The sequence below is a fragment of the Sceloporus undulatus genome, chromosome 4, assembly GCF_019175285.1.
Source record: "Sceloporus undulatus isolate JIND9_A2432 ecotype Alabama chromosome 4, SceUnd_v1.1, whole genome shotgun sequence".
Lineage (NCBI taxonomy): Eukaryota > Metazoa > Chordata > Lepidosauria > Squamata > Phrynosomatidae > Sceloporus > Sceloporus undulatus.
The window spans coordinates 10195737-10222712 of NC_056525.1; the positions used below are offsets into that span (position 1 = coordinate 10195737).

The window sequence follows — 26976 nt, forward strand, 5'->3', positions numbered from 1 at the left end:
CTGCCCCTCTGTCCAACCCCATTTACCCTCTTACACATATCAAAGTCTGATATGTTGAAAAGGAAGGGATTCCCAGAGAGGCATTTGAAAAAACAAGTGTCCAGAGAACTAATGAATTTAAGTCAATGGTGAGTTAAGAATGAAGGTACACCAGAGCATGTGATGTGTGATGTGTACATACCAGAGGCATGTGTGTGTGAGTTCAGTGTTTAAAGAAACCACACCCCAGCCTCCTAATAATCTCCTTGTACTATGGGCTCCATGTCATATATAGTCTCTATACATCCCAATAAAGGCATCTGCATGTGGGACAAAACATGGATGGATCAAAACCTGCTTGTATTATAGACTGCTGCATCTGAGATGCCAGGGCTAGATCACTGCATGCAGCACTCAAAGTTACACCCATTGTTCATAACTAATGTCATGTCAGGCATAGCATCAATAAGGAACGATTTAAATGGATAGAATATGAAAGCCGAAACCCCCAAGTTCAAATCCTTAACTATGAAGCTGGTGCCTTTTGAAAGGACAGCTTAGTAGATCTCCATGAGCAGTTAGGATGATAAAATGAGATGGGGTAGACTGATAAGAGCTCTCTGGCAGAAGAGTCAAAATAATAATAATAATAATAATAATAATAATAATAATAATAATAATGTGAACAACAGCCAAAATCATCTGCATGGAGAAAACCAATCAACAGGGAAACCAGAAGGACAGGGAACCGAGAAACCAGATACAAGACTAAGTTGTAGTCCACAGGACTGCACTAGTGTATCCACAAAATTCACTAATGATCAAATGAATCAGCCATAAAGAGGCATCCAGCTGCATCATCTCACATGCTGTAATGAACAAGCTGGGAGTAAATTAAAAAGTTTGTTTCCATTGTTCTGTCTCCCCTTTTCCATCCTCTTCAAACTGTTTGACCTGAGAGATGTGGTGGATACATATTTTCTCACAAAGAGAGACCAAAAAAGAAGAATTCATCTTTATCCAGGCTCATGGAGCTTTCTCCTTCTTCCCGGTCTTCTCATTACAGACCGATGAGTCACTTTGTAAAGTCTTTAATACAAGCAAGACTTTGCAATCAGCAGTTTTTCCTCTCCTTTGCTTATCTGAATTTATGGAAAGCTGAGGGCAGGGTGGGGGCAGAGGAAAAGGAACAACTGGGAGAGAGATAACTATATAAATAGTAAAGGGGACATGATATTTTATTTTTTATTTTTTATTTTTTAAAGTTGGTTTAATCAATATTCTGCCTCTACCAGTTTCATCTCCTCAACACTTTCTATTTTCTATAGCTCAGTTCTGATTGTTATCTTGGAGACAGTGTGTGTCGGGGCAGGGAGGGGGGCACTTCTAGTTTTGAAGAATTAGTACTCTTGCTGGATTAAATATGGCAAAAAGATCCCAGCCTTGAAATCTTCTCATCTCAATTAAAGTTTGCACCCAATGTTATTAATGTTATCATGCAAAAGCAGGAACTGTAACTATAATACACACACACACACACACACACATTTAAGACTAGTATCAAGTGGAAAAGGTCAAAGCTGAGGCGCTAAGCAAGTCTGCTTGTGAAATGCTCCCCCCCCCCCCAACTGGGTAGAAGAAGGTTGCAAAGGAATACATGCACAAAAGAAATGCAGATTGAATTTCCTTTTGATCTGATCACATGTTTGGTTATATGTGTCTGTGCAAAGACTGAGCCTGATGTATCCCAATAGACTTTTTTGTGGGAATGCAAACATACAACTTTTGAACACTAAAGTTAGAATCTTCAAAGCCATTGTATTCCACTTTACCATGTACAGATGTGAGAGCTGGACAGTGAAGAAAGCAGATAAGAGGGAAATCAACTCATTTGAGATGTGGTGCTGGAGACGAGTGCTGAGGACACCTTGGATGGCCAAAAACACAAACAAATGGATCCTTGAGCAGATAAAGCCAGAAATCTCTGGAAGCCAAGACTGAGGCTGTCATACTTTGGCCTCACCATGAAAAGGGAAAGACAAGAATTCTAGGAAGGGTGACGGTAAGTAGAAAGAGAAGAATACTCTATGCCAGGTTGATCAAGGAGGTCATTAGCCTCAAATTACAAGACCTAAACAGAGCAGTTAAGGACAGGGGGTCTTGAAGATGTCTCATCCACAGGGTCACTATGAGTCGGAGAAGACACGGGGGGGGGGCAGTTAACAATATAAGGATTCTTTATCATTTGCTCTTACTATCCTTTGAAATGCATGGTCATAAATACCTTCTGTGTCTCAAGTAAATAGACCATATAACTCAGCACACTTCCTAGAGTTACCAGTCATATAAAAGACTCCCCACTTCTCAGTCTCTCTCTCTCTTGGATTTCCAATTTCTCATTTTTCAACTCTTCTTCCTCTCAGCTATGCTTCACTCTTCCATCAAAAGATCGTAAGTTAAAAATGAATCTTTTTATTAGCTAGATAGTATGTAGGCTTTCCATACATATGTAAATGTAATGCCATTAAGTAAACTTTTCTAAATTTGTAATCTGAAACTGCCTGCCCTGTTTACAGTGGGTCCTTGGTATCTGCAGGGATCCATTCCAGACCCTCCCGCAGACACCAAAATCTGTGTATACTCAAGTCCCACAGCTTGGTGTGGATCTTCCCCCTTCACTTCCCTTGCTTTCTCCACCTGATATGAAAGATCTTTGGGTAAATGGGGTCATCATCTGAGTAAATCCAGTATAAACAGGTGTGGTGTGGATTTTATTTTTCAGGTAGTAAAATATTCCCAGCAGTTGTACTGGATCCTGCCATTCCTGCTTATCTATAGTACATACAATATAGCCGGAGATTTCCCAGGCCCTCTGCTGTGAATTGTTGAAGGCTCACCACCAGCCCCATGTGGTTCCTGCAATGCACCCACCTCCACTGCTGCAGGTGCAAGTTGTTTTGAGGTCAGAATAAGGCATCCAGCATGGATAACATAGCTGGGTGCCTTGTTGTGACCTTAGTAGTGGCCCTGGGCAATAAATAGGGGCATGTGGGAAAGAAGCCACTGCTGCTGCTGCTGCTGCTGCTGTAGAGAGAGCACATATAAGAGGGGGGGGGGGGATTTGGAACTAAATACTTTGAGGACAGCCTAAAGCTATTAACTGTCCCTATTAGCTGACTTTATTGTTAAATTTATGAATACTCTGTGTGTGCATACGTCTGTCGGTATCTCCGCACATACCCAATAGCCAGTGTAGAATGGTTGTTGTTGTATGCCACCCTGAGATCTTTAGACAGAGAATGGGATATTAATTCAATCAAGATTAATTCAATCAAGAAATAAATAAAATGAATTCCTTGGACACTGAGTAGCCTCCATGAATCAAGGCCTTACTGCCGATTGTAGAAAATACCAGTTGGTATGTCACATTATAGATAAGGTCTTGTCCTTTAACTCTTACAGATAGCACTCAGGTTTTTGAGAATCCAAAAGAGAAGAGGCTATTGCTTTCCATACTTAAGGAGCATGGTCCTGCCAGAGGTCTACCTACCTTGCAGAAAGCCTTCTGTGGAGTCAAGAGTGGGACAATCTACAGAAGGACATGCAACATGGAACGAAAAGAGACATGAAAACATTAGAAGATACTACAGTTGTGATCCAGTGCATAGGACAATGTAGTCAATGTAAAAATTGTTGTGTTTTTATTTTTGACACAATATGAAGGGCAAGAGTGGCTTTCAGTTAAACTGGCCACTTATGCATGGTGAAAAGAGGAAATGCATATGGTAATTTATATCCATAGATGCACATTCAAAAATTACTGGGATATGCAACTGTTAGAGGCTAGGTGGCCATATTACCCACAAAGAAGGCCTGGGGAACACACTCCCTCCAAAAATGGTGACTTTTTTATCACCAAATGCCCTCTATGGGCCGTAGGGGGGGCACTTCGTTGTGGGTCTAGGTCATTTTAAGCACAAGAGACTCTTTTTAACAACAGGAGGTGACCTGGATTTGTTCATTTCCTTAAATGGCCTGGATAGGCCCAAAAACATGGTAAAATGCCCCCTCCCCCTCATTATAGGGCATTTTGGGACCCAAGAAAATTAGAGGGGAAATTCCAAATTCCTGGGCATTTCTTCTGGGCAGTGAGTCCACCTCAGGTTCTACATAAGACTGTATAAGTGCTAACCAAGGGGCTGAATTTTCTCCCTCAAATAAGTTCAGATCCTTGGACAGATCTAGGGAGAGATCCAAGGACAGATACTTGGATAGATCAGGATGCTCAGGATGCCACCTTAGTGTTGCACCTATCAGATGCCACCAATATGAACCCTGATCTGAAAAATGGCCTGTCACTTTCGTCACTCCATTTTCTAGTTGCAAAAAGAAGGAGAGCATTTTAGCTATTCTCTTTGGGGGCATGAGAACCTCTCAGCATCTTCTGGATGGATCTTAACCTTGGCAATTTGAAGCTGCAAAAACATATGAAGCCTGAGAATGGACTGGGGGAGTGAATTTTTCTGTTACCTCCTTGCACAGTTCTAATTGCTAATGGAAGGGATGAGATGGGTCACACGGTGCTCTTTGATTTTCTTTGGTTTTATCTGTGCACTTTTGGGAGTTCATCTTCCATTAGCCTCATCCTCATCATCACCCGCAGTCTTGGCTTCATTTTTGACTCTTCTCTGTCATTTATTCCCCAGATCCAGGCCACCGCCAAGGCCTGTAGATTCTTTCTCCACAACATTGCCAAGATCCGTCCATTCCTCTCAGCCTCTACTGCCAAGACTCTGGTCCATGCCCTAGTGGTTTCGCGACTAGATTATTGTAACCTCCTTCTGACAGGGCTTCCTCTTTCACACCTCCATCCTTTAATCTCTGTCCAGTATTCAGCTGCCCGTATTGTCACATCTGCTTGCCGCTTTGACCATGTTTCTCCTCTTTTATCCTCCCTTCATTGTTATTGACTTTCAAAGCCCTCCATGGATTGGCCCCTCCTTACTTATCTGACCTTCTTTCTCCTTACATTCCTTTCTCCTTACCCTCCGCTCTGGTAGTCAAGGTCTCCTGTCACAGTGTAGGACTACCACTGCCCCCTCCCAAATTCATCCTTTCTTGCTTGCTGCCCCTTACTCCTGGAACCTTCTTCCCCCACATGCACACCTTCTCTACCCAGTTTCAAAACTGAGTTAAAGACTATATTGCTTAGAGAAGCATTCCCAGAGGTGAGCCCCTCTCTGACCCAGGAAGCCTCCTTTTAAGCATCCATTAAGAAGCCAAGCCCTTCCTCCAGTCCATCTGCCTTGGTCCAGGCCTCGGAGGTGGAGAACTGCTGGACCTGATCCCATTCCCCACCACCACTCCCTTCTCCTTTTGTGTCGTGTCTTCTTAGATTGTAAGCCTGAGGGCAGGGAACCGTCTAACTAAAAGATTGTATGTACAGCGCTGTGTAAATTTACAGCGCTATATAAATAAAGGTTAATAATAATAATAATAATAATAATAATAATAATAATAATAATAATAATCCTACAATGTATGCACCTCTTGTCCAGGGTCCCTATTTAGCTACCATGGGTAATCTGAACATCAGCCAAGGATAGTCTAGGTAAAATTTTGTTTGGAGACCAATGGCTTTCAGAGGATGCTGGAATATAACAGTGATAGGGATGGAATGCATCTTTGTTTTGTACCATCTGCTGCTTCATTTACCAACAATAAAGCTTGTCTTATGACAATACTGTGTGTTACTATTTGGCACTGAAAGAACACTTGGGGAGGTCTGGAACTACACCCAGTTCCAGAACAGAACAGAGAGATTTTATGTCTGGGACATTTTGCATTGGAACTCACTCTACCAGTCAGATCTGGATCACCCTTCAAGCTGAATTCTTACTAGGAGCCATAGATAAACCTAGCTCTCTGATGAAAAGCATTCTTGCAAACATACATTCCTGGTTTTTTATCTTCACAGTAAATACTTAAAATATTTTTTGTGCCACAATCAGTGGAGAGGCCCCTAGTCTCCTTTTCTTTCAGACAAAAGCAGCCTGATGTCAAACACCTTCAATTAAAGCTTTACAATGTTTCTGGCTATTGTTCATTTCCACTGAAACTCTCCTTTTAAAAAAACTAAAACCTTAGGGCACAATTTCTCTTTAATTATACAATGTATTAATCTGAGGACATCCTTGGGATTTGCTGTGCCCAGGAAAAAAGTAAGTGTCAAGACAAAAATTTCCAGTAAAGTGCAGAGATGGCTACTGGCTTAGATTTCAGTGGAGGGGGATCCACTCAGGGTTTTAATCCAAACTCTAAGGGAGCTATCCAAAGTGTTGAACTTATCTGGAATTAATGTTGGAGTTTAGTATAAGGAGAACTTTTTAAAACTCTAGACCACTGATTCCCAAACTCCAGGTATATTGGGCTTCAGCTCTCAGAAGCCTCAGCCATCTTGGCCAAAAGTCTGGGAAGCTGAAGTCCAAAACACTTGGAAGACCAGAGTTTGGCAATCACTGGTCTAGACTAAACACCAGATCAGATTCACTGTCCACAGACATAGATGTCACTGGCTGCCACTGGTAAGGTGGACAGTAGATGCAAAAGTGGACAGGGTTCCTATACTTTTTTTAATTGTATTTTTATTCATCACACAAAAAGTCCAACAGCAATCTTACATACTTTTCCTATACTTTTAATTGTTGCACAGAAGCCAGTATTTCAGCAGATGGAACTTGTCATACAAATCAGTACTTCTCAACTATCTAATAAGATAGGTTCTCAACCTTTTCTATCTATCCCTACCTATCCCAATCTATCCCCAAAGTGCTTGGGACCAGTACCGTACTTTGACTACTGAAGACAATTGATTATTTTTCTTTGCTGGAAACTTGTCAGGGACCATCAGCCAATGGCTTCAGGATGACTCTTGCTCCAGACCACCATTTTGATGTATATGACCTTTGTTGAAATGCAAAAGCAGTTATTCTTCAACACAGTTCTTAAGTATATGAGGAGGCCTCTTCTCTTTTGCATCTAGACATCTTATACCACATCTATGCTTTCATGCAGCCCAAATGCCTTGGCTGACATATGGCACTTGGAAGACCTCTGACTCTTTTTGGGAAAGGATAATGTAGAATCCAAATCTTCAGGGCATCATTACTCCTTGTTCAACTTCCTGAAGTGAGTTGGAAACAGAGCTTAGAAATGATAGCTGGCATCCTGCTACTGAAATACACTGCCTTAAGGTGGATCTATGACATTACAACTCACTTCTTTGGCCTTTGGGCCAAAATCACACTAATTCACCTTGTAAGAAGCCAAACCTAGTCCCATTGTCAACATGACAATTTTTATGTTGTTGAAGAGTGGAGCAGGGATAGGCAGAGACACATCCATCTATTTTCCTATATCTGGATGCACAGCATGGATGTCATCTGTAGAGACCTAGCAAAGACCACAAGAGGTCCCTGCAGATGCCTGTGCCAGCACATCCAGCTAAAAATTATATTGATAAATAGCTAGAGTTCTCCCCACTTATCCTCCTGCTCTCCAGTAACTTTAAAATGTTCGCAGCAGGGCAGTGGCACTGCTAACAAGGTGGGTTTGGTGGGGGATAGCATTTGGAGATGTAGCTATGGAGGCCTAACTATCTGAGACACATACATTTGCTAATACATGATATTAGCTGTTACTTTATTGGACTATGGCATCCATGCTGGCTAGTAGATTCTGGCAAAATATAACTTTCCAAGCTCTGCCCCAGAGCCATTTATCAGGCCATTCTGGAGGATAGGATGGACTTTCTCCCTCTTATCCAGCGGAGAATTCAGGTTGTTTATTAAACAACCACAACCATCCAACCCACCATGGATTTTTATTCTTCTTATGTTTTGAATTTTCGAATGGATAGGCTGAATGGCCAGATATTTCCTTGCACTGACTGCACTCTCATTACTATGGTAACACCACAAGGCTCTGCTTCACAAAATATATGATGGTGTCAGGGCCAATATTCCAGGTGGTGCAACATGAGGAGAGGCAAACGGTATCTTCCTCTCCATGTTGGGAAACCATCCACAAGTGTTCCAGAGAACCATACTGGCTATTCTCTGACTGTAGCAGAAGTTCTAGTCAGGAAGCACCTGGGGTGGGTTGATGTCCAAAGTAGAACACTGCTGGGCTATGCAGACCTGCATTAGCAGTTTTTCCCTAGGCCAATACTACAACGGAGAAACAGCTAGCATGATGTTCCTCCAGTGGCATTGCCGAGACTAGTGTCACCTGGTGTGTGTGTGTGTGTGCGTGCGTGTGTTGCCTTGCCCTTTACCCCAACCATCTGGCCACCCAGACCACTGCTGAGCAGAGAAGCACTGTAGCCTCCAAGTACCCATTCAAGGTCTGGTATGGCTGCTCTTTAAGCAGCCGCACTGGACCCTGAAGGAATGTGTCTCCCAGAAAGGCTTTCAAACTCTGGCATGGCTGTTCAGAGAGCAGACATACAGAACCCTCAAAGCACTGTGTCCCCCAACAGCTGCTGCTATGGAGGGGGAGGGCTGCAGTGGTCTTCAGAGGGCATGTTTAGGGTCTGGTGCAGCTGCTGAGTGGGTGGGAAAGGAAAGCAACAGCATGATAGTCCTTCCAGGTCTACTGCCCCACTGGGAGACACCTCCCTCTGGGGGACCTAGTGCATTCTATGCCCCCATGTCCCCTAGTGGTGCCTCTGGGTTCCTCAGAGCATGTTGGTCCCCAAATGCCTTGTTCTCAGTACAGATTAGAAAAATATTCGAAAATATTTGAAAAACAGTCAAACATTGTGGTTCTTGACTGTTGAAAAAATCTCACGAAAAAAATCCTGAACTGATGAGAATATTCACAGTAAGAGACTTATTCTACGCAAAATTTGCACTTGGTTGTTTTGCACAAAATCAAGATGTTCTACACAGGAAATAGCACTTTCTGGGCAACATAGAAAATGTTATTTCCTGCATAGAAAATGCCATTTTCTGTGCAAAACAATCATACACAAATTTTGCACAAAGTCCCAAACTGTGAATATATATTAATATATATCAAGTTTTCATAGACTTTCTTGCAGTGAGAAGAAATTATTAAAATCACTTAGTGCTTCCTTCAACAAGAAAAGTAGTGAAGAATGACATCCGTAGTTCTCAGGGACTCTCAGAGAAAGAGATTGTGGGAAGGTGACCATGCAGATTAACTGTGCTTCAATAGCATAAACTATCCTCATGGCCACCCCATCCACAATGCCTCACCCTGATGAAGGACTCTTTTGAGTGAGACTTTAAGAAATCTTGTAAAAATATAGTCTTTGGGGAGCTATCAGGGTGTAGTGGTTAGAGTGTTGGACTATTACTCTACAAACCAGGGTTGGATTCCCCACTCAGCCATGAAACCCACTAGATGATCCTGGGCAAGTAATATGCTCGGTTTCAGAGGAAGGCAAACCTCCTCTGATTTAGACCAAGCTTTCGTGGACTATGAAAGCATATGCTACAATGCCTTTTGCTCAGTTAGTCTCAAAGGTGCTACAAGATCCTTTTGCATACTGATTTTCCAAATGTATCCCTACAATTTTGCTAATTATACTTTACGAATGAGACAAACAGATTTGCAAAGACATGCAACATCCAGGGACAAGGAGCTAGGCTTGGCTGCAAAATGGCCTTGACATTCAGCTGCCCTGGAAAAAGGCAAGATTTGAAATCCCTATTACTCTGTTTCTTCCTTTTCTCCCATCCCCTATGTTCCTTCCATCCTCCTTCCCTCACTTGTCAAAATTTGATCGTGGTGAAAAGCCAATTACAGCAATCACATAAATGCTATGATTAATTTCAATTACAGCTGACTTGTAGGGTTCTTGACTACTTTTTTGTTTTCCTTTTATTGGCTCCCACAATTTCTGTTTCTCAGAATATGCTCTGTTAAATGCTGCTTTCACCTCAAAGCAAAGCTGTTGTTGTTTACTCACAGAGAACTGCAGCCATAACAATGACTCTGTGAGTAATTGTGCTGGCATATTATATTCATTTTCACTTGAGAAAAGAAGAAAGACTTATTTTTTTCCTCTTTCATTTTAAAGCCCATTCTGTTGGGTACATTGTGGAAGGTAAAGTGAGTTGTTTTGTACAAAATATAAACACTTTGGCATACGTCTGCTGTTCACCTTTTACAGGAAATCCCCAGCTAAATCCTCTCTCATCCTTTGAGCAAGAGAATCAAAAATCAGGAACTGCTGCTCATACAAATCAGAGATAAGAGAGAAAGAATCAAAGGCTCTTTGGTGAAGACTTATAAAGTACTCTCCATTTAAATGGGTTGAGTCAAAAAAGACTCCTTCAAAAACCAAAGCACTGCAGTTATTTGCTTCTGTAACCATCTCAGGCAACCGACGGGGGGTGGAAGGGACAAGTTGAATGGAGGAAAATGGAGTGTTTGATGGTAAAATTGGAGACGTTCCTTTAAAAAAACAAGGACATTCAAGAAAGTGTCCTAATTTTGCAAAGGTCTTTCTGAACCTCTGCTTATACCAACCTTCTTCTTTTCCTCATCAGTACAAAGTGCTCATTATGGCCTATAAAGCCCTATATGGCTCAGATCCAGAACAGTCTATTTAAAGTATAGTATAGTGTCTAAATCAAGGGAAATAATAGTGCCACTCTGGAATACTATGTCCAGTTCTGGGTATCACAATTCAAAAACGATGTTGACAAATTGGAGCGTGTCCAAAGGAGGGTCACCAAAACGGTGAAGGGCCAAAATGGTGAAGGGAAGGCTCCTTTTCAATCCACCACTCTCATAGATACATCTGGTGAGAATGCTGAATCGAATGCAGAAGAATGCAGAAGGGGGCCTTCTTGGTGGCTTCTTCCAAAGTTCTGGAATTTTGTTCATAGGGAAGCTAGATTGAGTCCATCCTTGTTATCCTATACAGCTAAGGGCCAGGATATTTGAAGGATCATATTTTCACATATAAGTTTGGCCATGTATTGAGAGCTCCTGGGTGAAGCCTCTCTCTTTGTCCCATCACCCTCAAAAGTACACATGGTGGAAACATGGGGGAGACCTTCTCAATGGCTGCCCCCAGGGTCTGGAACACCCTTCCCAAAGAGGCTAGTCTCAAACCTTCCTTTCTATCTTTCTGCAGACAGCTGAAGACTTTAAAAAAAAATCTGGTGGGTCTTTGAGAATTGATGTTTTAGGAGAAACAGGTAGGGTTGCCATATTCCAGTCCCTTATGTCCAGGCATCTAATTTGCATATTGTGCAAAGGATTATATAAGTATGCATTTTATTAATTTACATTCTGATTAATCATTGCACTTTTTCTACCATTATGTTACCAGTACTGAGCTAAGGGCTCTCCCCCCCCCCCTTATCTTCCCCTCTAACTGGTGTGAAGAGATGGAGGCTTCCAAGCAGCCCTATCTGTACAAAATTCATAGATGGCATTTTCTACACAGGAACCAACATTTTCTGAACAGAAAATAATATTATTTCTATGCTGAAACATTATTTCCTGAACAGAAAAATCTGCTTTCTATGCAAAACTGCTGTGCTTAGTTCAGAAAATTCAATTAGTTCAGAACATGGCAGCCAGATTGATCACTGGTAAAACCAGAAGCGATCGGATAACATCTATTCTAAAATCACTTCACTGGCTGCCTATTAGTTTCTGGGTGCAGTACAAGGTGTTGGTTATTAGCTTTAAAGCCCTAAATGGCTTGGTTCCAATCTATCTTCGGGACCACCTTTTATGTACAATCCACCCCATACACTCAGGTCCTCTGGGAGGAATCTATTGCAACCTATAAAAACTAGGCTAACTACAGCCACCCAGAGGACCTTTTTGTCAACTGCTCCTAGATTATGGAATGGCCTGCCAGAAGAGATCCATTACCAGTCTAGACAGCTTTAACAAAGCTGTCAAGACGGATCTCTTTCGGTAGGCCTTTCCTGAATAGAAAACCCGGCCACCAACTTGAACCTTCTTACATCTTTGAATTCACTACAGCTTATTGCCTGATTGTTGATGCTGATACTGATGTTGTTTTGATATTGTTTTTAATGTATGGTTTTAAATTGTTAAGGTTTAATTGATGTTTTAAGGGAAGGGTGGGATTGGAGATATGGGATTGTATGTAAATTTTAGCTTGTAAGCCGGCTTGATTGTCATCAACAGAGAGGCGAGATATAAATAAAAGTTTTATTTATTTATTTATTATTTCTTGACAAAGCTATTTCTTGTGTGAAAAATGCTGCAATTGGAAACTTATTCTGTGCAAAATTAGCATGTGGTTGGTTTGCACAGGAAAAGCATTTTTCTGCACAGGAAATAGTATCTTCCTGTGAAGAAAATATTTATGCATGGGAATATTATTTTCTGCACAAGGAATGTTATTTCCTGTTCAGAAAATATTTGGGGGCTCATTCTGCACAAAATTTGACATGCCTGTTTTGCATTGAAAGCAATCTTTTATTATTTTATGCAAATTAAACAGGGCCTTTTGCACAGAAAATGCTATTTTCTAACTAAAACAGGTGTGTGCGAATTTTTCATGGAAGGTGGCCCAAATTGCGAATAGGTTTTGAAATTTGTGATTTTGGAGGACTTCCTTGTTGAAAGGAAAATTGTTATAACTACTTACGGCTTCCTTCAGGGGAAAAATAATGAAAAATTACCTCCCTACTTCCACTGCATCTGATGTGCATTTTCTGAGCTAAAACGGAGTATCTCAGATTCTCTTTGCTCTGGTTTTCAGCCTTGGAGCACATCTTCATTTTGGTTTCCACCCACTTTGAAGGTATGCATCATATAAATCTCCCACCTTCAAAGTGGCTTGTCCATCTGTTTCACCCCTAAGTATACTTAATTATACAGAATTTCAGCCAACATTTCCAAGTTCTTTTTCAAATCCAGTACTTCAGTCTCTGTTGGATCATCACAAATTCTACAATTTTCTAGAAAATATAAAACAATGTTTTCTTGGGGCTGGAATGAGATTTTTCCTAACTGGACAATGTGTTTTATGCTTTTCTTTGTTAGTAGAGAACCTAAACTGGTAGTTCATTACTAGTTCACCATGAGATCCCTAAGAAAGCTAAATCTGAGAAGTAGCAGATATCTTGATGACATTGCTTCTTTATTACCTATTCCTGTTTCCTTTCTTTGCTGCATTTCCTTCATGCACATCCAACCAGAACCTCCACAGACTGTTTGAGGGTTGCAAAACTCAATTCCACATAGCTTTTGTATTTTACAATGTACTCTCTCTAACAGATTCTTTAATAGCCCAGTTTGCTACCAATCCAGTTCATAACATGTTTTATAGAAAGTCATTTGAGGAGCCACCCGTGACAAATTCATTTACATTAATAACACTGTTTTCAGGGGGGGGGTGTTAATTGAAGGGGTTTTTGAAAGCCATTCAAAGCTTTCTTTTCTGCCAGGAGCACAGAAAATAAATATCTGCCAACTGGATAATGCCAGACATTTGTTGCAAATAACTTCACACCTTGTGCATTTGCATTTGTTTCACCTTGGAGATGGGGGTGAAACTAACGTTTGTGACTTAAGTGTTACAGCAAAATCATGCTGATGCCAGGAAGGGGTAAGATATCCTGGAAGAAATGTCAAAACCTAACAATCAAAGCATTGGCACCGGATTTTGAAGTAACAATTCCATTTCCTGATTTTAAAAATCAAAATAATACAACCATAAAATTAGAAGAGTACAAAAGGTCTATACAAGGAACTTACCCTCAGTTCTGAAGGGAACAGATTCTCTTGATGTAGGCAGTCTAGCCAAGACTGAAGCTACAAAAAACATAATAAAAGATTGCATTTATGTAACTCCTCGAAAGCTAGCATACAAAAAATGTAAGACAATATTGCATTTCTTCAGAAGCCATTCCCACTGAATTCAGCAGGGCTTATTCTCTAATAAATAGGTTGACATTTCTATCCTATGTTTCAGAGCCTGTCCCAAAAATCCACTTTAATCTCATATATGGAAATGGAAACCAGGTAACGAATGAAGAAGATATACTTACAGAACATTCCAAGGGACAGGAAAAAGAATCTGAGAGAGAAAACCCATATTTTCCTACATGTTTATGGGCTTACATGAAGAAGGTAGAAGATGGTGCCTCCTCCTACCCCATATATTGGGAGGTTTTTAAAAGACCAGTTTTAGTGGACTATGCCACCTCTGATGCTAATGTAGGTTTTTTTGCATTTTACAGGTGTCAGGGATGATGGGGAAGGCAGCACAAATTACCAGGGCCTAGTGGTCTGGAAGGGGGCACAGGGCTTCATTATGTTGCATATGTCTTTCTGTTTCTGGATAGTATAATTATTTGTTCATTATTTTTGAAATCCATTGTAAAATCAGTGAATTGCAAAAAAATGATAATAGTGATATGCAAAATTTAAAATATAATAATAATATAATAAAAATTATTTTTATCCTGCCTCTTCCAAGGATCAAGGTGGCATACAATAGCATACAACATAATAAAATACATCCCATTACCCCCTTCATAAAAAAAACCCACATAATTAAAATATAATAAAACTACAATACAATTAAAACCATTCACATTAAAACTTTAAAACCAACATAACAGAAGCAGGACATCATGGGCAATCATGGGTCAATCAGGGAGGCCTATCTGAAGAGATCTGTCTTGACAGCCTTTTTAAAGCTGTCAAGATTGGTAATAAGTTGGATCTCTTCCGACAGGCCATTCCATAATTTAAGAGCGGAAGATGAAAAGGCCCTCTGGGTAACCGCCATTCGCCTGGTTCTTCATTGGCTGTAATAAATTTTCCCAAGAGGACATAAGTGTGCGGGGCGGATTATATGGAAGGAGGCAAAATACTTTGTAAAGATACACACACACACACACATATTACAAGGGCTCAAACCTGCCACTAGGTGGGTCAGACAAAGAAGATGGATTCTCCAGGAGGTGCTCCGGCAGCTGCCAAGCAAAGTGGCCTAACCATGGGAAAAAAGAAGGGAAGCCACCAGGTCCAAGGTGGACCCAAGTGTCAGATATCCTCCAGTGTCCCCCCCCCCACCTCCAAATGGCTCCTTCATAGTCTCTACCATGCATCCACCTGCCTTCCTTGCTGCTAGGAATGTTGCAACTGTGCCCATTCCAAGGCTGAAGAATGGTCTTCAGGTAGCACACATCTAGTCTGGGGTAACAGTGAAATCTGGGTGGGGAAGGGATGGAAGGAGCAGAAGAACCACCTTTGAGATCCTTCCCTTCATGCACAGCTGGGAATCAATTTCTTACTCAACCCAAAGCTACCACCTCAGACCACAGGTGCATTGGCCTGCAGTCACCCACTGGCAGCCTCCAGCCATCCTGCAGATTCCCTTCTGGCAAATAGTGGGTTGTGGCAGCGGAGCTATAAATGTCTTTCCGCCAGAAATGGAACCCATTCTCATAGACCATGGGGATGTGCCAGGGAAACATAAGAGCTTGAGAATGGATCCTTGTACCCATAGCCTCTCCTCAGATGCACCTGTCATGCCTCATTTTTGCCTTTTCTGTTGTTGGAGATTATGTCAGTTGAATGCCACCTATGGCCTTGCAGGGGAGTCTTCTGGAGTTGAATCTGCTTCTCTGAGAGCAGACTGCTCTCCCTGTGCTCAGAGAAGATGTGCAATCACGAAAGTACATTAGATTAAAAATTTTGGGAAACAACAGTGTCTCCTCCAAAAGTGTGTGAACTCCCATGGCTGCCTACCTACTGCTAGATTAAAGTCAAAGTTTTGACCTATAAGTACTACAGGTGACAAACAGAAGGTAGATTTTACTAGACATTACAAATGACAGAGACAAGGATATCTTTCTCTCTCCAGTCCCTGTCATTTCCCTGTCTTTCCATTCTCTGTCATGTCTGCACTGATCTCCATTGTTTCTGAAACAAACTGAAAAAGGTTATTTGAATTAGGAATTCAGATTACTTGTAATTTTTCTCCTCTTGAGTGAGAAGGGATATCTTAGCACATTGACACATTACGTTGAGAAATGGTTGAAACAATAAAGTTTTATTTTATTTTATTTTGCATTTGGGGGACTTTTTTAAAAAATAATTTCTGCAAAGGACAAACAGTATTTTGAGGTCATAATGTAATGGTTAGTCCTACTTAACGTCACAAAGAAGCAATGCTAATCTGATCTGTCTTGTTTCCAGTTCTTGTAACTCACAATGCAGATTCCAAAAACGGAACTCTTCTAAACTTTTCAGTCTGATAAGTGGATAAGGAGAGATGTAAAAGACGATGAGCAGTTCGATGACTTGCCTACCTGTGTGACCGATAGCAGATACGGGATCACTTTCTCCTGTAGCGTAGACTGCAGAAATTGTCACTGTGTATAATCTATTTGGAAGGAGAGCATGGAGGGTAACAGATCTGCTTCTCCCAGAAACAGTTATCTGCAAAAAGGAAAGCAGATAAAGAGAATGTCCTAGCAAAATACCCTTTTGTAAGGTTGATTCTAGTTACTCCTCTGTTCCTGGTCCCCAAGAAACCTTAGTAAGCCACACTCCATACCCACTCCTCCCCATCAATGATTTTGACCCAAAATGCCATCTAGGGAACTTTGGGACATTCTCACCACATTACGGTCTTTTTCAGCCCCAGACAGAATTTTACTGCGATGAAGGACAAGATGGCAGACCTTCTCCATTCCATGTACAAAAGTGGACTGGACTGAACCTAATTTTTCCACTGGCAATGGGGTAGGCCCTTCTGCCACAACAGAGGGCAACAGGGCAATTTATAGGATGGAGTAGTATTTGTGGGTGTTCACAGATCTGTTCTACAAGGAAGGGCAACAGATTGAGAGTTCATGAAGGACAGGTGAAACATGGCATTGCTATTCCTTGGCATTTGCTCTCTGAAGCATTTACTTCAATTTGCCTAACAGCTGAGCTTGCCATTGGTAAAATCCAAGTTTTTGTGGAATGGGTATACATACAATTATACAATCATAAAATTGAACTGGAAGAAACCACAAGGGCCATTCAGTCCAAACTCTTGACAGATCGTCATCCAGCTTCTGTTTAAAAACCTTCAAAGAAGGATATCCCACCTCACTCTGAGGCAGTGCATTCTGCTGTGAAACAGCTCTTACAGGCAGGGAGTTCATCCTAATGTTTAAGTGGAATCTTTTCTCCCCCATTTTTTCCATTGCTCTGTGTCCTAGTCTCTGGAGCAACAGAAAACAAGCTTGCTCCAGCCTCAATAATTATCATGTCCCCTCTTAACCTGCTCTTCCCCAGGCTAAACATACTCTGCTCCCTAATCTTCTCATTACAGGGCATGGTTTCTAGGCCTTCCACCATTTTAGTCACCCTCCCCTGGACATGGTTCAGCTTATCAATATCCCTCTTGAACTGTGGTGCCCAGAACTGTATGCAGTATTCCAGGTGAGGTCTGACCAAAGCAGAATAGAGTGGTACTATTATTTCCCTCACTCTACACATTATACTACTATTGACACAGCCTAGGATCATACTGGATGTTTTAAGCTTTTGCATAACACTGCTGACTCATGTTTAGCGTATGGTCTACTAAGACTCCTAAATTCCTTTCACATATACTGCTGTCAAACCCAGGTGCCACCCATCCTACATCCTGCAGTCATACCATTTCCTGGTGCTTCTTCCCACTTTCTGGAGCATAGAGGAGTCTGTAGTGCTGAATAGCTCCTTCGGGTGGATTCCAGTGGACTTGAAGGCTGCTGGGGGTTTCTGAATCCACAAAGAGGTTTGTGGGTGGATTCTTGGCAGCTGCAACAAAGTAAAGTGGGGGAAATGACAAGAACAGTTGATTTGCAGAAGTGGGAACTGAACTTTCTTCATGAATTGTAGACAGCTGCAAAAAGAGGCCTACGAAACGCCTTGTGTTCTGCTGTTCCATTTCAGCTGTGCTTGTCACGTTTTTCTCTCTGTGTTGAAAACATTTTTCAGACGTGTTGATTTTCAGGCCAATGGCCCAGCAACTGGTGGGACCCACCACCACCATGTTTCTAGTGCCATTGTTCTGATGTCTGAGGGAGAGAAGAGGGTTCAGGCACAGTTCTATCATGCCTAGGTCCAGCAGTTCCTGGGATGCTCTTCCTCCATTCCAACTGCCATTGCTCCAGCCTCTGCGGGAGATAAGAGCAGCCAGCATCTGCTAGACTTAATTCTCTCCCCCACTGCCATTCTCTTTTCCTTATGTTTCATGACTTATTTACATTGTAAGCTTGAGGGCAGGGAACTATCAAATTAACAATTTGCAAGATGCTTTGATAGCTTTTTGGCTGCATCAGATTTGCACAGAGTAACTGTACAGCCAACTCCATCTACAAGTATGCAACTGCAGTGGGAACAGGAAAGACATTTGCATTCTGGAAACTGCTGAAAGATTATACTTTTAAAATATTTTATTTTTGAATTTCTTATTTTTATTTAAATCTACCACCACCCCAATCTAGCTGAGGAAGACACTAAATTCTCTATTTCAGAGCTTGAACAAGTGTCTCTCTTGAAGAGCAACTCTCCCGTTACTCGTCACTATAGCTACTGGGCTTGTTGGCTGGGGGCTTCTAGGAGAGGCATTTACTTACTTACTTACTATATTTATTTATTTATATGCTGCCTTTTTCCCAGGACAGGACCCAAGATGGTTTCCACAACAACAAATTAATACCGTTTACAACAAGCTTAAAATCAGTTTTAAAACACCACATTAAAGCACTATTAAAACTACTTAAAACATATAAAAGTTAAAACATGCATCTATATTAAAAATCTTGCCAGCTTATGCATTAAAAGCTTGCTTAAATAAAAATGTTTTTGCTCGCTAGTGAAAGGAAAGCAAGGAGGGCACTACCCTAGCCTCCTCAGGGAAGGCAGTTCCAGAGGGTGAGAGTAGCCACCAAGAAGGCTTTCTCTAATGTCCTCACCAAGCAAACCTGTGATGTGGCAGGACTGAGATCAACCCTTCCCTTGATTAGCTTTAACACTGTGGCAGGCTCTTGTGGGGAGACACTGCCTTTCGAATAGGCTGCAGTCCCAAAAATAGACTTCTCCTGGCTGTACTCTGTTAAATCCCAGTAATACTCATGGAGGACATATCAGTTGATCGCTTCTGATCATTAGCAACCAGCCACCTCAACAAAAGATCATCAGACAGTTTTGTTAACATAATGTAGAATTACTTGCATGTTGTGATCACTTCTATCTCTCACCGCTTTTAGGAAAGATGGAAATACAGCTAATCAGCACACTGTTTTTGATGATATTACTGTTCACATTGTTGGAATGACAATTTTAATGGTTGTGTTGCTCAGGTTCTTTTTAATGCTGTCAGGCACCATGACTGACATCCTGTTAGAGACTTATGTGAATGTAAGTGAGACACAGAGAGCCAGTGTGTGGAATAGTGGTTTGACTGTTGGACTACAACTCTGGACACCAGGGTTCAATTCCCACTCAGCAATATAAATCTGCTGGGTGACCTTGGGTAAGTCACATACTCGCAACCTCAAGGGAAGGCAATGGAAACCTCCTCTGAACAAATCTTGGCAAGAAAATCCCATGATAGATATACCTTAAAGGTAAAGGTATTCCCACTTTGAAAAGGTTGTCAAGTCATGTCTGACTTACAAATACCAGGGGAATCCCTGACAATGTCCCAATCCATTGCTAAAGTGTAATAGGGTATTCTTTGGGTGGTGGCAGCAAGGTATGTTTTTAGATAAAAAGATGTCCTCAAGGGGTCCCAGCAGGTGGACTGTAGAGAACCTTCACAACTCCATCCAAAACCCTTCATTAGGCCACTTCTGTATTTGTGGAAAGGAAAAGGGGAGAGGCCATTCAGACCATGAAAATCCATCTGCTCTGTGTTCTAGGGAGGGTGAGGAAATCTGGATGCATTGAGATTGTGCTCTCATTTCTCTCCCTTTCACCAATGAAGTTGAGGCTCAGTACTTCTCCATTGTCTGAATTGCCTCAAAGGTAGAACTGAATTGCCTTAGGAGTTGACAGCTGGCAGGCAATGTAAGGACATGCACCTATGTGTAGGATCTCAGACCTTCGGTGTTATTTTTTCATAGGAAGATGGGATGGCAATGTAATAAAGCTCAATAACAGCAGCAATCATCATAGTTCTCTCAAATATATTATTTCTTACACTTCCCCTTTGGATTCTGCATGAGATCTAGGGCTGTCAGCCAAGGCGATGGTCTGACTTGGCTGGATGAAACTATCTGTGGATGCTCCAGTACCCATTTACTGTGCCAAATTTACTTTCCCGCTCTGTGACTCATTAGAGAGTGGCTCAGACAGAGAAAGCTTGGGAGGGGTGAGACAGCAGTTACTCCAGGTCCCGGAGCACAGGGGAAAACAGATCTTTGAGGGATGCAATTGCTCAGGTGAATGGAGGGATGTTTCAGCAGAGCCTCTCTGAACCTGAATAGGAACTGCAAAGATGAGACAGCAGTCCCAGAAGATGAAAACAAAACTGTTCAGAGTGTATCCTGAGGCGGCATGTATATTTGATCAAAGACAAAGAAAAGGAACTTAGTAAACAGTACTCAGTCTTGTTTTGTGCAGCTGCGTTTTGCTGTTTGGGTAGGCGAGGAATCAAACTTCTTTATGGTGTGTGGTTTTTTAAGGTTCTGGAGCTGCATTTTGAGATAAAGAAATGCCAGAGTTCATGTCCTCACAGCCTTCCACATGGAAAAGTGATTCTCCAGTCGTAGGGATGTAGCCAACTGCATCACTGGGCTCAGAGCTTGAAAATATTAATTTTTGGACTACAGCTCCCAGAATTCCTGAGAAAGCATGGTTATGGAGGGATCCAAAAAAGTAACATTTCCAAATCATTTTTCCATGTTATTCTGATGCAACTCATTCAGTAATGGGTCTCATGTCAATGGTATAGTGAATCACTTCTAGGTTTTAGTCAGGGTTGGTTGATTTAAACCAAGTTGGTTTGTTTTTAAAAAACACACTCCTTTTTTAAAAAAAATATTTTTTAAAACAAAACCCTGGCTATTATAACTATTTTACAAACTTCTTGCTGGAATAACAATGACTGTTTTAGTTTAAACATTTCAACTTTAACATTTTATTGGCAGTTGTTTATTGTTAGATCAGTATCAGTTGTTTCTTTTAAATCACTTTATTTTATACTGCAAGAAATGCCATCAGAAACAAATCCTTCAATTAACATAAGTTCAATCAAAACAACTTGCTTTAAAGGAGTACTTTTTAAGAACTATTATTATTTGAGCTAGGGGCCATCACATCTGAAATGCATTTTGCTACTTAATTTTCTGATTTAGTCTTATATTGGTGTAGTCCTACACTTTAATTTTAAAAAATGGTTTAAACAAACAAACAAAAACATGGTTTAAACAACAGCAACAAAAATATAGTTTGAGATTTTTTTAAAAAAACTGTGGTTTTTTTCAACTATAGTTTTAGATCAAACTTTAAAAGAACTATTCAGGGAACAGCACTTTGATTAATTCCCTTAAAGTTTGCCTTAAGCCTCTGAGTGGATTACGATTATCAACAACAACTGGCAGCATCTCTCTATAGTTTCAGGTGCAAGTCTGTCCAACTCTAGCTGGTGATACTAGGGAATCCACTTTCTGCACGCAATTGCAAAGCTTTGTCTCTACTAGTAAGCTATCCCCTGACAACAGCAACTCTTATATTAATAATGCAGATTTGCATGTTGACAAACTACTTACCAAAAAAGCAGTCTTGGTATTACTGTATAAAGAAAACTATCTTCTTGAAAGGGGGGGGGGCATGATGGCTAAGCAATGCAGAAAAGTACATGTGCATAACAGCCCAAAAGAAGAAAATGAAATCAAAGCATGTGTGGTTTTCTGCAGTGTATATCACTATGCATGAGTTAAAAGAGGCTTGCAAATGAACTGAAGGAGCTGACCTCTGTAGCAAACTGCACATGTCCAAACTATGGGATTAATTTTAAGCATTTTCCCAAATGAATTGAAAAGGAACAGAGAAACACAAGGCAGAGGAAATCAGAGGAACAAGAAAAGAACAGATTGAAAGCAACTGGCTCATTCCTAGAATCATAGAGCTGGAAGAGGATGCAATGGCCATCTAATTCAACCCCCTGCAATGCAGGAATACATAGCAACACATCTGAAAGATGTTCATCCAACCTCCAAAGAAAAAGAGTCCACTCTCCCTCCAGGCAGTATTCCACTGTTGAAAGTAAAGAAAGTAAAGACAGAAAAGAAGTTCAAGCTCGAAAAAGAAGCTCAGAATTAAAGAAAGAGTCTGTGAACATCTAGATGGCAATTCCATAATCACAAAAACTCAACATGGGTTTCAGAGAAACAAGTCATGCCAGACAAATCTAATCTCTTTCTTTGATAAAATTACCAGCTTGGTAGATGAAGGGAATGCTGTGGATATAGTATATCTTGATTTCAGTACGGCCTTTGACAAGGTTTCCCATGACATTCTTGCAAAGAAGCTTGTAAAATGTGGACTAGACAAGGTAACTGTTACATGGATTTGTAATTGGTTGACCGGCCGAACCCAAAGGGTGCTCAACAATGGCACCTTTTCAGCCTGGAGAGAAGTGACCAGTGGGGTCCCACAGGGCTCTGTCCTGGGCCCAGTGCTATTCAACACCTTTATCAATGACTTGGATGACAGAATTGGGAGCATACTTATCAAATTTGCAGATGACACCAAATTAGGAGGAATAGCTAATACCCCAGAGGACAGGATCAAGATCCAAAATGACCTGAATAGACTAGAAAGCTGGACCAAAGCTAACAAAATGAAATTCAACACGGAGAAATGTAAGGTCTTGCACTTAGGGCGGAAAAATAAAATGCACAGATATAGGATGGGGGACACCTGGCTGAATGAAACTACGTGTGAAAAGGATCTAGGAATCCAAGTAGACCACAAGTTGAACATGAGTGAACAGTGTGATGCGGCAGCTAAAAAGGCCAATGCAATTTTAGGCTGCATCAATAAAAGTATAGTGTCTAGATCAAGAGAAGTAATAGTGCCAGTGTATTCTGCTTTGGTCAGGCCCCACCTAGAATATTGTGTCCAGTTCTGGGCGCCACAATTCAGAAAGGACATTGAGAAACTGGAGCGTGTCCAAAGGAGGGCGACAAAAATGGTGAAGGGTCTGGAAACCATGCCCTATGAGGAACGACTTAGGGAGCTGGGGATGTTTAGCCTGGAGAAAAGAAGGTTAAGAGGTGATATGATAGCCCTGTTTAAATATTTGAAAGGATGTCATGTTGAAGAGGGAGCAAGCTTGTTTTCTGCTGCTCCAGAGAACAGGACCCGGAACAATGGATGCAAGCTACAGGAAGAGATTCCACCTCAACATTAGGAGGAACTTCCTGACAGTAAGGGCTGTTCGACAGTGGAATGCACTCCCTCAGAGGGTGATAGAGTCTCCTTCCTTGTGGGTCTTTAAACAGAGGCTGGATGGCCATCTGTCAGGGATGCTTTGATTTGGATTTCCTGCATGGCAGGGGGTTGGACTGGATGGCCCTAGTGGTCTCTTCCAATTCTACGATTCTATGATTCTATGAGAAAAGCTACTCTGTTGTATACATATAAACAAACATACAGCACATCACATTACACACACACTATGGTGCCATAATTACAATCCAAAGGCCTGCCTTAATAAAAATGTCTTTACCTGCTGGCAGAAAGAGAGCAGGAAGGGAGCCTAGTGGACCTCCTGTGGAAGGGAGTTCCACAGCCTGGGAGCAGCCACAAAGAAGGCTCCTTCCAATGTCTCCCCCCGCCCCACCACACCTGTGAAGGCGGTGGGATTGAAAGAAACTTCTCTCCTGAAGAGTTTAGAGTTTGTACTGATTTTTTGGGGGGGTTCCAGGGATAGGGCCCTGGATAGGGATAGGGCCAAAATGACCCTCCCCAAACCTTGCTGCTGGTATGCTTACAGTGGCACCTTGGCAGCAAGGTGGGGTTCACACTCAACCCTCTCAGATGCTCCCCCTGCCTTCCACGTGGCCATGGCTGCGTGGGACCCAGAATGCAGCCATCCACCTCCCCTCTGCAGTGTCACCCGGTGCAGTCTGCACCACCGCACCCCCCACCCCCATTATGACGTCACTGTAAGGAGATATAGTCTTTCAGATAGTCTGGACCCCATCCGTTTAGGGTTTTAAAGGTAAAAAGCCACACTTTTGTCACAGTTACACCACAGAAAGAATGAAACTATGCCACATTAAATCACAAACCCAACATGACCTGCTTACACCTTTATTATTGGGGGGGGGGGATTAATTGCAAGTAACTAGTTGTTTGTAGAGAGTTACATTCAGTCACTGGGCTGTCCTCTAGTTCCAAAGCAGGAATAAAGAGCCTTTCAACAATGAACCAAATTTGGACTGCAATTCTAGTTTACCTAGACCTCAACTCCATAACGGTTTTCCTCTTCTTTCACCCACATTACTTAACAGCTGAATGTGTTATTCTGTATTCAAATGGACATAGAAAGCTAACATGATGCTGCAACACTGTACCTCTGCCTCTCTAGCTGCTCTCATTAGACCTCAGAGAAAGCTGGTAACTAGCTTTTCATCTTGAAAACATGCTCTTAAAATGTTCATAGTGAAAAGAACACATCTCAAAACACAAGAAGGTCCTAACAATGTTCGCTCTTCCACTGTGTCTTTTCAGTTCATGACCTCCCACAACCAAGGCCTCCTTTCTACATGCTTGTCATTGGAGAAGTAATTATAATCCCACTGCAAACACTTATACATTCCACTATCCCATTTCCATATTTCTATTTTGGTTAACTGTGTATGCTCTGCCGGTTTGGATTGCTGTCTTGTGTGTGTGTGTTTGCACTCTGCATTTTTCTAAATCCAGTGGGCCCTCCACATTCACTGGGCAGGGACGTAGCCGGGGGGGGGGGGGGGGGGGGGGGGGCGGCCCCCCCCTTCAGGCCCTGGGGGTGTTCAAGCTCCTTCCTCCCCCCTCCTCCCCTCCATCAAAACCACAGAGAACTTGGAGAGGAAAAAGGGGAAAGACAAAACAAAAGTTGCAAGCTCAGAGGGGCGGGGGGAGAGAGAGAGAGAGGAGGGGGAGGGAGTGGGTCCCTGTGATTTCTTTCCCTTTCGTTTCCATCGGAGTCCAGCTTCCACTCCTCCTCTCCCTCCTCCCTTGTGCTTTTGCCAGAATAAAAGTCTCTTCCTGTGGAAGGAGAGTAGGAAGAAGAAGGGAAGGAAGGGAAAAAAGGAAGGAAGAATAATAGGGAGGGAGGGAGAACTGAAGAAAAGAAGGAAAAGAAAGGGAGGAAGAAGAAGGGGAGAAACGAAGAAAGAAAAAGGAAGGAAGGAAGCTTCTAAAAGGAAATATAAAAGAAAGAAAAGGTGACTTCTAACTTTCCTTTCAGCAGTTATATCCATATACAATATAGTAAAATAATAATAATAATAATAATAATAATAATAATAATAATAATATCCTTTACCCAAAATGCTGAGGACTAGATGTATTTTGGATTTTGGAGTTTTTCAGAGTTTGATATATTTATATACAGTATGTCGAATGGGATAAAATGGGAGATGGGATTCATGTATGTCTCATATGCATCTCATAGACATAGACTGAAGGTAATTTAATACACAATATTTTTAAAATAATGTTGTGCTTCTGTACACTGAGCTGTCAGCAAAACCCTGAGACCACTATTCCTTGTATAATTCATTAATTCAGTAATTGATCTAAACCTTCAGGATTCCCAGGTGTCCTTGAGTTGGGGTCAGACCAGATGCTCTCAGGGTCAGTTTTGGAATAATTTAGGTTTCAGAAGTCCAGAGAAAGGAGACTCAGACTCTACTCTGGACATTTCTCCTGAGAATGGACTCATGTTTTCAAAAACAGTCATTTCTGGTTTTTTGCAACAACAAAAAAGAGGTGGGTCTGTGATGCAAAAAAGCAAGAGGCTTCCTTCCAGCCTTGTTTCTTCTCTTTTTTAAAAGACAAATAGAATAAAATACAGTTAGCTGGCCCTTTTTCAGCATGTCAATGGGGATGCTTTGATGGAGAGTTCCTGCATGGCAGAATGGGGTTGGACTGGATGGCCCTTCTTGGGGTCTCTTCCGACTCTATGATTTTATGATTAATTAATTAATATATGGAATCAATCTAAGATGATGAATTGGAGCTATGGAGTCCTATGGCCCTGCTCCAGGCAATGCTAGACTGCAGGCCCCATCATCCAGCAGCACCACAGACTGCTGGGAACTGCAGTCTAATAAGACTGCACACTGCAGAAATAATCCAGTTCGACACTACTTTAATGCTATGGAAAATCCTGGGATTTGTAGTATGTTGTGCCACCAGAGCTCTCTGACAAAGAATGCTAAATGTCTCACAAAACTACAATACCCAGATGTTGTTGTTGTTGTTGTTGTTATTTTCTTATATCCCGCCTTTCTCCCAATATACGGACTCAAGGTGGTGATTTTCCATAGCATTAATCTATAGTATATCTTTCTAAAATGTAGATGGACACCTCCATTACATAATTTGTTGAGGATGCTTTGACTGGGAGTTCCTGCATGGTAGAATGGGGTTAGACTGGATGGCCATTCTTGGGGTCTCTTCCAACTCTATGATTCCATGATTGTATAGCACTCTGAGCCTACTGTGATTTTAATTGTTTTTAAATGTATAAAGGTATAAAGTCTTATAATGCAAACCATGCACTGATGGACTATTGCACTATAATTTTTTATTGATTGATTTTATACCCTGCCTTTCTCCCAAAATAGGATTCTCTTAAAGGAGTTTGTTTTTCATAAAAAGAAAGGAACGTATAATGACTTGGAATTAAAAATTATGATAGATAGATAGATAGATAGATAGATAGATAGATAGATAGATAGATAGATA

General features: G+C 41.4%; 1 protein-coding gene across 1 annotated transcript in view; it reads right to left on the reverse strand.

The window, feature by feature from the left end:
• COL20A1 (collagen type XX alpha 1 chain) overlaps nucleotides 1-26976 on the reverse strand; it is a 134463-nt gene that overhangs the window by 65877 nt on the left and 41610 nt on the right. The window contains exons 11-13 of the mRNA XM_042463869.1: nucleotides 17678-17820; nucleotides 16332-16461; nucleotides 13765-13821 (exon numbers count right to left, since the gene is read on the reverse strand). Coding sequence (XP_042319803.1) covers nucleotides 13765-13821; nucleotides 16332-16461; nucleotides 17678-17820 — 330 coding nt within the window. The remainder of the gene's footprint in view (nucleotides 1-13764; nucleotides 13822-16331; nucleotides 16462-17677; nucleotides 17821-26976) is intronic.